This window comes from Azolla caroliniana, unplaced genomic scaffold (assembly GCF_043228905.1).
Source record: "Azolla caroliniana isolate FFs.n. ecotype wild unplaced genomic scaffold, voAzoCaro1.0.p SCAF_5, whole genome shotgun sequence".
NCBI classification, from domain to species: domain Eukaryota; kingdom Viridiplantae; phylum Streptophyta; class Polypodiopsida; order Salviniales; family Salviniaceae; genus Azolla; species Azolla caroliniana.
In genome coordinates, this window is record NW_028230440.1 from 19,290,472 (window position 1) to 19,303,535 (window position 13,064).

Consider the following 13,064-nt stretch of genomic DNA (forward strand, 5'->3'; position numbering starts at 1 on the left):
AACCAATCTTGCTTTGTACTTTGGCGAGGATCTAGAAGTGAACTCCATCTTGCTATCAGATTTGCCTCTTTGTTGTGTCTTGTCCCTAATATGCAACACAGTAGAGCACTTACTGGATGCCTTTTTGCCAATTCATCTCTTGTATGAGTAGAGAACTCTCTACAAAAAGCATCACAGTTGAATTGCTCACAATAGTCCTAAAGGTATCCCAACTCTCTCGCAAAGTGCAAAGCAGAAATATGGCCTTAAACTCATCATCATTTTACGAATGTCAAGGTAACCAATTGGCTAAAAATAGAATTAAACTCATTCAAGTGAGTTAACATGAGTGTGCCTTCTCTCATGCACAAATCCATAAGCTTTTCAACCAATAAACTTTCCTAGTTGCACTCTTTTGGCATTCAATTCCTGTAGTGTGGTTCAAATAGCACAAACATTGTCCAAATCTTTAATGTTAAAATGCAAGGCATCAGAGACTAATAGTTCAATGGTTGAGAATGCAAACTCATCAAATCCTAGTCATCATGTTCCATATCTGTAGTCTTTTCCACTTTAACCTTGATCACCTTTGCCACACTGCGAAATCACGTACAACTCAAGTGTCTTGATGTGTATGAGAAGGTTCCTATCACTATTGCAAATTAGGATTTTTAGCCCAAACAAAAATGACCAAAAAAATTAGCAAATGCATGCCTTAATTGATGCAAGTACAAACAAATACGAACCACCTAAATTATTATAGTTGTTCCAAGGACAAACACATCATGTTACATGAGACATCCTAATTTTCAATGACTATTTTTGTTGTATTGTACATACATTCATAGGCATAAAAATTGACGCACACGAAAAAAACCCAAAATATTTGTGCTAAAAGCATCAACCATACATCTACAAGTCTCTCACATGCATAGAATAGAACAATTTTGCCAACATTGCATGAAATTAAACTCGCATGGACATAAAATGATTAGTGCACAAATTTTGCATAAACAGCAAAGGCCCCAATTTGCATAAGGTTCATGAAATTGGGTTAATTTCAGCCCAATTTTGCATGTACATGAAATACTCCAAATATCGGAGCCAAAAGGTCACAAAGTTCTGCAACGAGTCAAATGTCACTATTTTGTCTTGCTCGCATCAACTCCAAACAAAGCCCCAAATTTTAGACACATTCCCTCCAATGGTATCCAAATATGCAACAGTAAACCAAAACAATCAAGGAACCAATAGAGACAAAGAAATTGAATCACCGTAGAGTGTCCTATAAAAGAGCATTATGCCATACTCAAATCTAGGAAAAGAATTCCTCATTGGAGACCAATGTCATGACACAAAATGGAAAGCGTTATGCTTATGACTCAGAAGACCTAGAGATGATTCATTTGATATCTTTGGCAGACTCAAGAACATGTAAGTCCTTAATTGGCTCAAGATTAGACCTCTTCTAATCCTTTTTCAATGTGTCAAAAGTGTCCCATCATAATTCCAAACTGCGAGTGTAGCTCAATTTAAATATTGTTGTTTCATAAGCTACAAATCTTTATTCCATGGCCTTGCCATCAATAATTACGCAATGATCCCAACAAACAGTCTTCCTTACATGATTGTATGGCCCATGCTATACATTGTTTTCTATGATCGATTTGCATATTCATTAGATCATCATCAAAAACTACAACACAAGTGTTCAAGCTTTGGTGGTGCCATGGTACAAAGTGTCCTTCCTTATTGGTCAAGGGTGCCATTTGATGATTCATCTTGCTTGCCATGTCCACTCTCCTTCAATTGTAATTTATCAATTCCTTCCCATTGTATCTTTTTCGTAGCTATCTCCACCCATCTAGACTCCTCAACTTTGATTTCCACTTTTACACTTCTTTGACTATTTCAACCCAACCTTTCTTTAGTTCAGCTTTGATGTTGTATAGGATGTTGATTTCAACTTCTTTGTCTAGGGCAAGTTCAATCTTTACCTACTCTTTAAAAACTTTTGTCCACCCTTTTTTTAACATCACTTTGATATCCTCAAGTTGAAGGTTAGCTTTAACCCTATTCTTCCTCAAAAATTCACCTTCATTGCTTAGTATTCAGCTTATCTCCTATGCATTAAATCCATAATTAATTTTAATTTCTATATCTCTGCCTTTGGATATTTCAGAAAACTAAAGATTCAATTGTATTGTCATACATTATACTAAGGATTTAGTTTGTCAGACTAAGGTCAAAGCTAAAGCCAAAATTTTAAATCGAGAAACTCTCCAATTTCGAGAGTATTGTAGAAATTAATAAAAGATTATAGTAAATTTTCTGGCTAAAATGGATTGCGTCCAAATCCTAGCGAAACCATTGAAATCTTCAATTTCCCCTTAATTAGGTTTGGTACTTCATCAAACCTCTAGAGGATGGAATTTATAAAATCCTCAAATGATGTGAATCTTTGACAAGCCAAATGTTCATGTAATTGAAAAGTACATCTTTTTGGGAGGTAAATCCAAGCCACTATACGGTATTCCCATAATCCTTGTCAAATGAGTCAATGATATGTAATTCACATCGCATTGTGATGTCATCATTTCTTCATCACAGATGATCATGTAGAGACTCTTGCATTACCTCATAGTAGATGCAAATATCATATGCCGCTTAACCACCTTGTGAGTATAAAGATCCAAGTGACAGTGCCACGCGCTTTAATGATGTGGAGACTTAAGTCAAATTACCACGTACCCCATCCCTGGGAGACCTATGTGGAACTTCTACACATCAATCCATCCAACCTCCTCATGTGTATGCATATAGAGTATCCTAATCATCCCACTATTTGTGCTATGAGTATACACATAACCTTTAACTAAAAGAGTCTATCATATTAAAGATAGGCCGGTAGCTCATGGATGGCCTCATGTTCGATCTAGGCTGTTAGCTTGTGGACAACCTGATCAGCCACAAATTCAAGAGCCATGGTATAGACACATACCAAGGGTGTATTGGTATAAATTGGCTAGCTGCAGTACAATACACCTCCTCAATCCCATTCACAACAAAAAACCCCTTGTAATTCTCTCAATCTCCCCACCTCATCAATACAAGCTTGCAACCCTGCATCTGCATAAGCATTTGATAATAACACATATGCCCCTCCATGTTTTGGATCAAGGTTCACTGCATGATCAAATGCCCGTTTGGCTAGGTCCAACTTCCCATGTGTACCACATGCACCTAACAAACATAACCAAATGCAAACATCCATATGTAAACATGACTTCTCCATTATATTTTGTATCTTGTCAAAATCCCCAGCTCGACCGAGAAGATCTAATAAGATTCCATAGTGTTTTGTGGTAGGAATTAAGCCATAATCTCTCATCATTGACTCGAAATACTCTAGGCTAACACTTACAAGGCCACTGTGTCTACAAGCTGATAGTGCAGAGATGAAAGTCAAGTCATCAGGCTCGACACTTGATGCTTTCATGCTTTCGAACATGCTAAGACTTGCAATGTAGTTTCCTTCTGCGGCATGCCCTGCTATGCATGCATTCCAGAAGACAATATTGGTATGCGAAAGCCCATTGAAGAATGATAATGCATCAGGCATTGTGCCACAACTCCGATAAGCAATCAGCAAGGCTGATACAATCGGGGTGGTTGAGTCATATCCTGCGGAGACAATTTGGAAGTGAAGGTGAATGCATACTTCTAAGCTCCCTGTTGCTCCGCATGCTTGTAATGTGGCAAGGATCGCAACATCATCATCGGCCACATCTCGTGCCTTCATCTCTCTGTACATCTCTATAGCCTTTTCTCCATATCCTTGTTCAACATAAGTGCAAAGAAGCCCTGTCCATGAAACCACATCTGGACAAGTCAAGGAACCAAACACCTCCTCTGCCTCTATGATCCCCCCACACTTACCATACATGCTCACAAACGTATTGCAAACTTGGATATCTAATGAGAAACCCAATCGTTTAGAGTCTAGATGTAGTGCGTGACCTAACTCTAACCAAATTGTTGGGTATGATTCCTCTTTCTCAGCTACATTTCCGCATGCTCGGATTGTGGCCACAAAAGTCGGTTGGTCCGGACGTATGCCCTCTTCATGCATCAATTTGTATAAGAACAAAGCCTTCATATCTTCACCTTGCTCAACATAGGATGCAATCATTGCATTCCATGAGACTGTGTCTCTTGCTGACGAAGAGGCAAATACGTTCTCGGCTTCAGGGATTGTTCCACATTTGCCATACATACTCACAAGGGCACTAACGAGCATTATGTCTGACAAAAGCCCTCGCTTCAATACCTCAGCATGTAATGCCCGTCCGATTTCTTGAGGTATGGATATCTTCTTCACATGTGAACCACTTGTTTGAAGGGTGTCATTGGATGCATCATGATTAACTGAAGAAACCACCCTCTCAACGAGCAAAGCACAGGCTTGAAGAGCAAACACCAGTGTGTTCCGGTTCACTGCCACGTCTTCTGCATACATTTGTCTATACAAAAGCGTAGCTTTCTTTCCTTGGCCTTGCTCAACATAAGCTGTGAGCATGGCATTCCATGAGATTGAATCCCGACGAGGCAAATTTACAAACACGTCCTCGGCTTCTCTTATTGCGTCACACTTGCCGTACATACTAACAAGAGTACTTCCTACAAACACATGGGAATCGAGACCACGTCGTCGCGCCTCAAAATGTAGTCTCTTTCCTTGTTTAAGATCAAATAAACTGCCACATGCCTTAAACAAGCTCACGAATGTATAACTATTTGGTTCTACACCCAAAGATTCCATTGATCTATACAAAGCTAGAGCTTTCTCTGGGTGGCCCTGGCCTATACATAGAGAGATCATGGCAGTCCACGAGAAAACAGTAGGGAAAGTTAGGGTTTCAAAGACTTGAAATGCTTCTTCCATAGCTCCACATCTAGCTAAGGTCATGGCTAAATAGTCACCAAGTAAAGGTGTCATGGTGGCCTTATTTTGGGCCATATGGTCGTAAATTTTCTTTGTAAGAACAAATGAATGATCAGATTTGTTGCATACCTTGAGCATGGAGAGATAACCATGGCTGGACAGGGGTTTTTGTACTTCCGTGAGCAAACTGACGGCCTTCTCTATCTTCCCTTCTCCACATAAAGCCTGAAGAGCATGGTAGACATCAGGATCATCCGCAACTCCCACATTAATTCCTCTCTGTGATGGAGAGGCGCAAGAAGTGGCGGTGGTGATGTGGCGGTAATGAGGGGGAGGAGGAGGAGGAGGAGGGAGAAGAAGCTTCACAGAAAAGTACTTGTTGTGGAGCAGAGGTATGGTGGGTATTTCTCTAAGTAAGGCAGGGTGTGTTAAGAAGAGGTCGCCATGAAAGCTGAGCTTCATGGGCTCTCTGAATGACTCTGTCTCTGTCTCTCTGTCTCTGTCTCTACCAACCTACTACCAAACAATCGGCAACGGTTCCGCTCGGCTCGGTTCGGTTCGAGAGTATCAAACTTAAACCACTTAAAACCGAACCTTCACCAAAATAATTCAAGCTCAAACCAAACGGTTTCGGAGACTTTCAAACCTTCAAACCGTTAAAACCATTGTTTCGAGGTTCGGTTTTGGTTTTCAAGTTAAGATCAACATTCAAATTTTAATTTTAAAAAATTTAAATCTTTTAATATTTTGATTTTTAATTTTTCAAAATTTAAAGATTTTTCTTAATATATCAAAATTAGGCTTAAAATGTTCAATACCAACCTACTACTACTACTAATAGTGGTAGTTAGTAGTAGTAGTACATACTACATAGTATGAACATATATCATTTTCGAAATCCCAAGTGCCTCGAACAATCCCCGGAAAGCCGCACACTCTCGCTCCCTTGCTTGCTCGCCCCGATTCTGCCCATAATGCTCCCCACATTCATGTTACTGAACCCCCTACACATCTACCTCTTCTCTGATGCCTGCCCTATCACTCGATGGCATATGCATCGAGACATTTTGGGCATGGTAAGATATACCCAAAGATTGGCAAAACAATTGGTAACACTTGTTGTCATGAACCTATGAGAAAACAAGGAGATTTGGCTAGTTGCACCTGCTAATAAGTAGCCCACGAGTTGTTTACAGATTGGCAAAGCAACTGGTAACACTTGTTGTCATGAATCTATGAGAAAACAAGGAGAATATGCAGAAGATTGTTTCACTAAATTCAATTGTTTGAGATGGCGATAGTTTCAAAGGCATGCAAGATTATGATAGCATCTGCCTCAATGGCTCAAGATTGGCATCAGTTAATCCAAAAGGTTCAAAGAGAATGAGGTGTCTCTATTTAGTACTCTTGACTTCCATACCAACACCCAAGGTTATGTCCTCCAAAAGATGAGATAATGCCAAGTGTTGTGAAGAGTTATTCTCATTAACTCATGGAGGATTCTTTGGACAACCAAAGAGAATGAGGTGTCTCTATTTAGTACTCTTGACTTCCATACCAACACCCAAGGTTATGTCCTCCAAAAGATGAGATAATGCCAAGTGTTGCAAAGAGTTATTCTCATTAGCTCATGGAGGATTCTTTGGACAACCATAGGCCTAAACGATTATGGTGTAGGTATAGACTCTACGTATTGAGGGGTATTCATGATATGGGCACAATTATCTTGGTTAGTTGATGGACAATCAAAGGACCAAAAACTAACTAGAATATTATGGAATGAATAGAGACTTAGAACTCTAATCAAAGTGAGACCTATACACTTGCTATCAACTAGACTCTAGACAAATATGGTTTAAACATATATATTCATACACATCACTTAGCCAACGATAGTCCTATGAACTCATTGATAACCATATGGCTAGTCGCACTTTCCACAACCATTCGTTGGGCATAAACCTAGGGTATGTTATATGCATACATGTATTTTTTACAAAGAATTATCTAGCAAGACGTCCAGACTTTGGGATGTCCTTGGAAGATTAAGTATGTGAGAACCATTACAACATGATGAAGATACGATTATGTACATCGAGCATATGAACTCCATTAAACTGTAAGGTTGCTTTGTTATACCGTGGAACAAGTGTTAGAGGCATTTAGATAAGTAGAGCATCTTAGCAATAGAAGCATTTACATAAGTAGGGCATCTCCAATATCATTATTTAATATAGTTTAGATTAGCGACAAGAAATCTAGAAAAGAAGAAAGTTGGCATGATTTCATATGAACAAGAAAGAGATCAGAATCAATAGAAAGACAATCCAACGTATATGACAATCTAAATTGTCCAATCACCATTGTTTCTATATATATTGAGCTAAGTATGTTTGAGTCTACCCCAATAACGTATGGTACAAATGCAAAACCCAATATGAATCTCACCTTATTCAAACACGCATATGGTTTAAAAGCTTGTTTAAAATCACTATGAGATCAAGGGTTTTGACACCTCTTTGGCTAGTAGCTGGTTTTAATCATAACATTAATGGTATCTATGTACTCATGTTCATGCATCAATGTTTTATTTTATAGCAAAAAAACCCCAATTTGTTTTTACTTGCATAAATGCCACTAAGATTTTTCTTTATTTCCTCACATCCCAGTAATTTTCTCTTTATTTCCTCAATGCCACCAAGTTTTCATTATTTCCTGAGCGATCTTCATCAACCTTCGAAAGAAAGGAAAAGGGGATGTAATTGCACATAATTGCTCAAATGCATTGATAGAAAGGGGATAAGTAGCCATATAATTGCTCAAATCCACACATGGAATTGGAATTGGCACAATATGCAAAATTGGAGGCTTTCACACAATTTACTTCTAACCTCAAAAGGCTAAAGGAATTTCCAGAAAAAAAAAATACATGCATAATCATTTTAGAGTTTTTCCCTAGTTCAAAAGGGTTTGTTGGATAGCACTCTTTTTATCATAAACTTTATGAGTGTAGTCCATTGGATTAAGGCTTGAATGGAATGTGTGTGCTTATGCTTTGCCCACTTTGAATCGCTATTTTTACATGGTTTGAGGCAAAAGGATTTTGTCTCACTCTTTAATTTCCTTTTTACCCAATCTAGTGTTCCCCAAAACAAGGTTTGAGCTCAAGGTTGGAATTTCTTTTGTCTATGCAATGGATAAAAGGCATACTTCTTGCATGCACGAAGCCATTCACAAAGAAATAATGACTTGGTTGGCAATTTACTCCGTTTTGCTGTGTGCAATGTGCAAAAATCATACTTCTTGCATGCAATAAGCAATGCAAAGAAGGAATGACTTGACTATCCATTTACTCCATTCTGGACTCTTTATATGTGCACGCAAGCATGCATGCATGCACACACACATTTAGTAACCTCTAATCTAGCGTAAAGCAAGATGACCACTTGGACAAGGAAACGTGCAAATCAAATAATGTTTTGGATGGAGAGGATTGATTGCATATGCAACATGATTCTAGCATGCCTTCACATGGCCACAATCTTTTCTATGTTATGTTTTGGGCTAACTTAAGATGGCAAAAAAAGTTTGAGCATGCCCCATCTCTACGACCTCTAGGTGAATGTTCTAATCATCACAAATTTAACAACCACAAGACATTGCAATGGTAGTAAAATCAACATGAAGGAAAGAGCTTAAGAAAACCATCTTGTTTTTCTACACATAGAAATTTGTGTACAAACAAAACTTTAGAAATGTCGCAAGAAACAAAACGAGTCTTCTTTTACAATTTCCTCAGCCACTCATAGAAACTACCATTTGAACGAAACGGATTGACAATTATTTTAATGCAACTATTTGAATCATTTCCATTACAAGATGATGAGAAGTTATGAATATTTCTTTCTAGATTTTGTTTTTTAAATACTTCTGACAAGAGACATCGTCAAAACCCGAGTAAAGTTACGAACCAACTTGCCCTATTATTATTTGGATTCATTGTGTTAGGTATTGCTCCCAAGGGCTTCCTTTCTTGTCACCTCAATCGACAGGTTGATAAAGAGTAAAGAAGTAGATAAGAGCAACTGAAAGTCCACACTTTTCACTAAGCATATGGAGCAAGCATGAATCATGAATACCAACATTAGTGATATATGACAACAATACATTGGATAAGAGTGATTGAAAGTCCACACTTTTCACTAAGCATCTGTATCAAGCATGAATTGTGAATTCCAACATTAGATATATATATATATATGACCACGATACATTGGATTCACAATTCTTCCTTTGATGATGCTGTCTACAGCCACAAGCACTCTATGATATCACACTGTCCATCCCTTCAATGGCATCTCATCACTCAGAATGTAACACATGTTTCAAATTCTTGCCTTCCCAGAAACTCTTTCGGGGAAAACTTCCTGTTTTACACATTGTTCTGCCCTTTCCTTGTAGTCAAGGAAGGAAGTTGCTTAGAATCTCTTTTTGGCCATGGCTGAACGGGATGCTCTTTTTCCATTATATTGAGAAGTAGCCAAATCCTCGTCTGAATCGACAGACTCGACAATAGAATCAAGAGCTTGAAAGTTCCTTGCAGGGGCCACACCATGCATTCTAGTGTCAATGTCTGCTTTCTTGAGCCCTTTCGCAACTACTGGTAGATGAGAAGATGTGACAATCAGAGGTGAGGAGGCCGCACGAGCTACCTCCTTTTGTATTCGTTCTCGTTCTAATCTTGCCTTTCTCGCATCAACACGCTCCTTAATACTTTGGAACTTTCTCGGTTCAGTGCCCTCCCCCAAACACAGGAATTCCTTCTCAAATGCATTCTTTCCTACACATTCTTCATCTTGCACTGGTAAGGGCCTTAGTTCTTTGCACTGCAAGCATGATTCCTTCCTGTGCATATTCAAGCACGAGCATCTGCGACATTTTAAGGAAAGAATTTAATTTTAGGACTCATGAAAAGCTCGTCTAACAGATCTACATGCAATTTTATAACCAAAATGGAAATCCTGACCTCGAACATGTCCATTCAATGCCTTCACAACCTGAAGGACCGCAATAATACTGATCTCGAATGTTTTCTATCTCCTTGTCGCTCTTGATCCCTTCCACTTGCTTGCGATGGGAACAAGAAATGCCATGTGTAGCACCGCCACTTAAAGAAACGAGCGCTTTCAAAAGTTGGAGAAGTGCATGCTGTGTATTGCTATTCGTGCCATCAACAAAATAAACCCTAAATCCAACAACAGCCTTATATATAAGTCTCATGACGTCTTTTAATTTGGCAGAAACCACGTGATTATAATCCGAGGGTAACACCTGTCAGGGGCAACCTGATCCTTTTTAGTTGTTTGAAAAACAGAACAAATAACCAAAAATGGCTCTCAAGTTCAATCGGACAATAATAAAACGAACTAACAAAAATAATCATGATTCAATTTTAATTATTTTGACATGCAAAATGAGAGAGCAGGATTGAGCATAGATTTAAATATCATAGTTTTCAGGCATTATGGGAATTTAATGAGCTTGTCTGGCATTTTCGGAATTAAAGTAAGACTAGGTGGCATTCTGGGAACTATCGTAAAATAGAGTGACACTTCAGTAATTTACTTTTAAAAAATATAAGAAGTTTTGAGACGAGGAGACCATATACTCACATTGTTTTCTTTCATCTGGAGGTAGATCTGAAGCCTCTTTCTTGCAGCATTGGTTCTCTCATCATTCTGAGAGAACTCATGTTTCAGGAGAATGCTCAAATCAGTCAGTGGCAACCTCCTAGTGGCCAAACAAAAAGAAAACGAATTATATTAGAGAATGCATTCGTACGTGTGTATGTATATGTATGCATGAACATCTGCATGTGCATGGGTGCCCTACAAATTATATTAGAGAACACCCTAGACTGTAAAAACTAAATCCTAAACCAAAAACTTTATGTAAACATAAATCATTAAATAAACCTTAGAAACAGTAAACAATAAATCATTATGTGACACCATAAAAACTAACCCTAAAGCCGATTCCTACGTCATTGCCTGAAACAATGTAATGGTCTTCTTAAGCAGAAGATTGGCTTGTCTTTTAAAGTACTCACTTGAGAATAGATTCATGGACTCGAGAAAACTTTACAATGGCCTGCTTGAGAAGAGCTGAATCGTTGACTTCGACTTTTGCATTTTCCATATTGGCCAACCCAAAGGTTTTCAAATGATCCAGGAACAACTTCCATTCTGGCCACGGAGGGTGATCAAACTTCTGTGAAATTCTATTCCTTGCATCTGAATCAAGGATTTCATTCCCTGAATCTGAATCTCGAACCATATTCTGGGCATCTGAACCCAATATTTCATCCCTTGCATTTGAATCCAGCATTCCATTCCTAGAATCTGAATCACAGACTCCATTCCCAGCATCTGAATCAAAAATTTCATTCCTTCCATCTGAATCAGAAATTTCACTCCTTGCATCTAAAGCCAAGATTCCGCTCATTGTATCTGAATCCAAGATTTCATTCCTTGCAGCTGAATCCAGGATTCCATTCCCTGAATCTGGTTCAAAGCAACACCTAATCCAAGTAAAACATTTAATTTATTTAAAGAGAACAGAACCGGTCATCTAATGACCGCAAAGAGAAAGCACAAATATGAAGGCATTGATCTTATAAAGAACAAATAAGAAGTTATCAAATTCACTTCACAAAGAACGCCAATAATAGAACTATAGATGTAGAGATTAATAAATAAACAACAGAAAGCATAACTCAGGAAAGAAGTTCACAAAAAGTTTCCTTCTACTTACCTCTTTCCACCATAGCAGACCATGTTCTTCTCGCAGGAAACCCTGAACAGAAAGGAATATATAGGGATTTGAATCCATGGATCGCTTCAAAGCTCAGCGCATAAGAATCTCCTCGTGGAAGGATCCTCTGCTCATGAAGGATTTTCGGAGCAAGAGGCATCGACAAGCTTCTGATATTTCCTGTGATTCTGACCCTAAAAGCCGAAGACATGTCGGGGGCCGTGTTAGTGAAGCAACAGATTTTCCCACAAGCATCTGATGAACTGATGCTCAGAGGAATGGTTGAGGGTTGTGCGAAGCGCCAGAAATGGAGGGGTTAGGGTTTAGGGTTTAGTTTAGGGTTAGGGTTTTAGTTTAGGGTTTTTGGGAAGCTCTGGGATAAATGATAAATAGTAGTGATGGGCAATGGTTCGGTTCGAGCCGGAGATTAACGGTTTGGTTTGGCAATCGGTTTTGAACAAATCTGTAAACGGTTTGGTCTGGCTTGGGGGGGGTTTCAATATTCGGTTCGTATTCGAAACTTTATCGACTCAACGGTTTGCGGTTTAATTGGTTTTAAACCATTGTTTACATGGCTTGCCTGCTTAGGGTTTAGGGTTTTTTGGAAGCTTTGTGGAAAATTAATAGATTTAGTAAATCGGTAATGGTTCGGTTCGACTTGGGGGGGGGGGGGTTCAATATTCGGTTCGTATTCGAAACTTTATCGACTCAACGGTTTGCGGTTTAATTGGTTTTAAACCATTGTTTACATGGCTTGCCTGTTTAGGGTTTAGGGTTTTTTGGAAGCTTTGTGGAAAATTAATAGGTTTAGTAATCGGTAATGGTTCGGTTCGACTTGAACTGAACTAAACCGCATAAACTATGGCTTAACGGTTTAAAAGGCTTTGTTCGATTTGGTTAGGTTTTGAAAATTTGTAAATGGTTTAGTTTGGCTTGGGGAGCTCTATGGTTTGATTTGGTTCAAACCTTTATCGACTTAACGGTTTGTGGTTAAACCAATTTTAAACCACAGTTTGATTGTCAAGACATTTATGCAATGTCGATTAAATATGAATTAATTTAGAAGTCTATACATAGTTTAAAAACTAAGAGTCGTGACCTATTAATGTAATAAGTTACAATATTTGAGATTCGATCGTTTCTATTTTCTCAGTCTATGAGGAAACTTTTAGTCTAAAAACTTTTTAGCCAAAAAGAGTGGTTTAAGCTTCCATTGTGGTCTACAACAAAACCAAAACTGAACTATGAACTCAAGGCTTAACAGTTTTTAATATCTCTTGAACCACTTGGTTTGAGCTTAGAAATCTCTCTAGTGCTTTGGTTAAAG

At 38.4% G+C, this 13,064-nt stretch overlaps 2 protein-coding genes across 2 annotated transcripts; both read right to left on the minus strand.

Annotated features, from left to right (window-relative positions):
* Window positions 1–1,724: 1,724 nt before the first annotated feature.
* On the minus strand, window positions 1,725–5,431 carry LOC147864347 (pentatricopeptide repeat-containing protein At4g19191, mitochondrial-like). Its single transcript, XM_087320151.1, has one exon. The coding sequence runs from the start codon at window positions 5,384–5,386 to the stop codon at window positions 3,029–3,031; it is 2,358 nt and encodes a 785-aa protein (XP_087176277.1). The 5' UTR covers window positions 5,387–5,431; the 3' UTR covers window positions 1,725–3,028.
* A 3,589-nt stretch (window positions 5,432–9,020) lies between these two features.
* LOC147864348 (uncharacterized) lies at window positions 9,021–12,045 on the minus strand. Its single transcript, XM_087319122.1, has 5 exons — window positions 11,738–12,045; window positions 11,034–11,487; window positions 10,597–10,714; window positions 9,951–10,255; window positions 9,021–9,853 (listed from the first exon to the last, which is right to left on the minus strand). The coding sequence occupies exons 1-5, from the start codon at window positions 11,946–11,948 to the stop codon at window positions 9,403–9,405; spliced, it is 1,539 nt and encodes a 512-aa protein (XP_087175248.1). The 5' UTR covers window positions 11,949–12,045; the 3' UTR covers window positions 9,021–9,402.
* Between the last annotated feature and the right edge of the window lie 1,019 nt (window positions 12,046–13,064).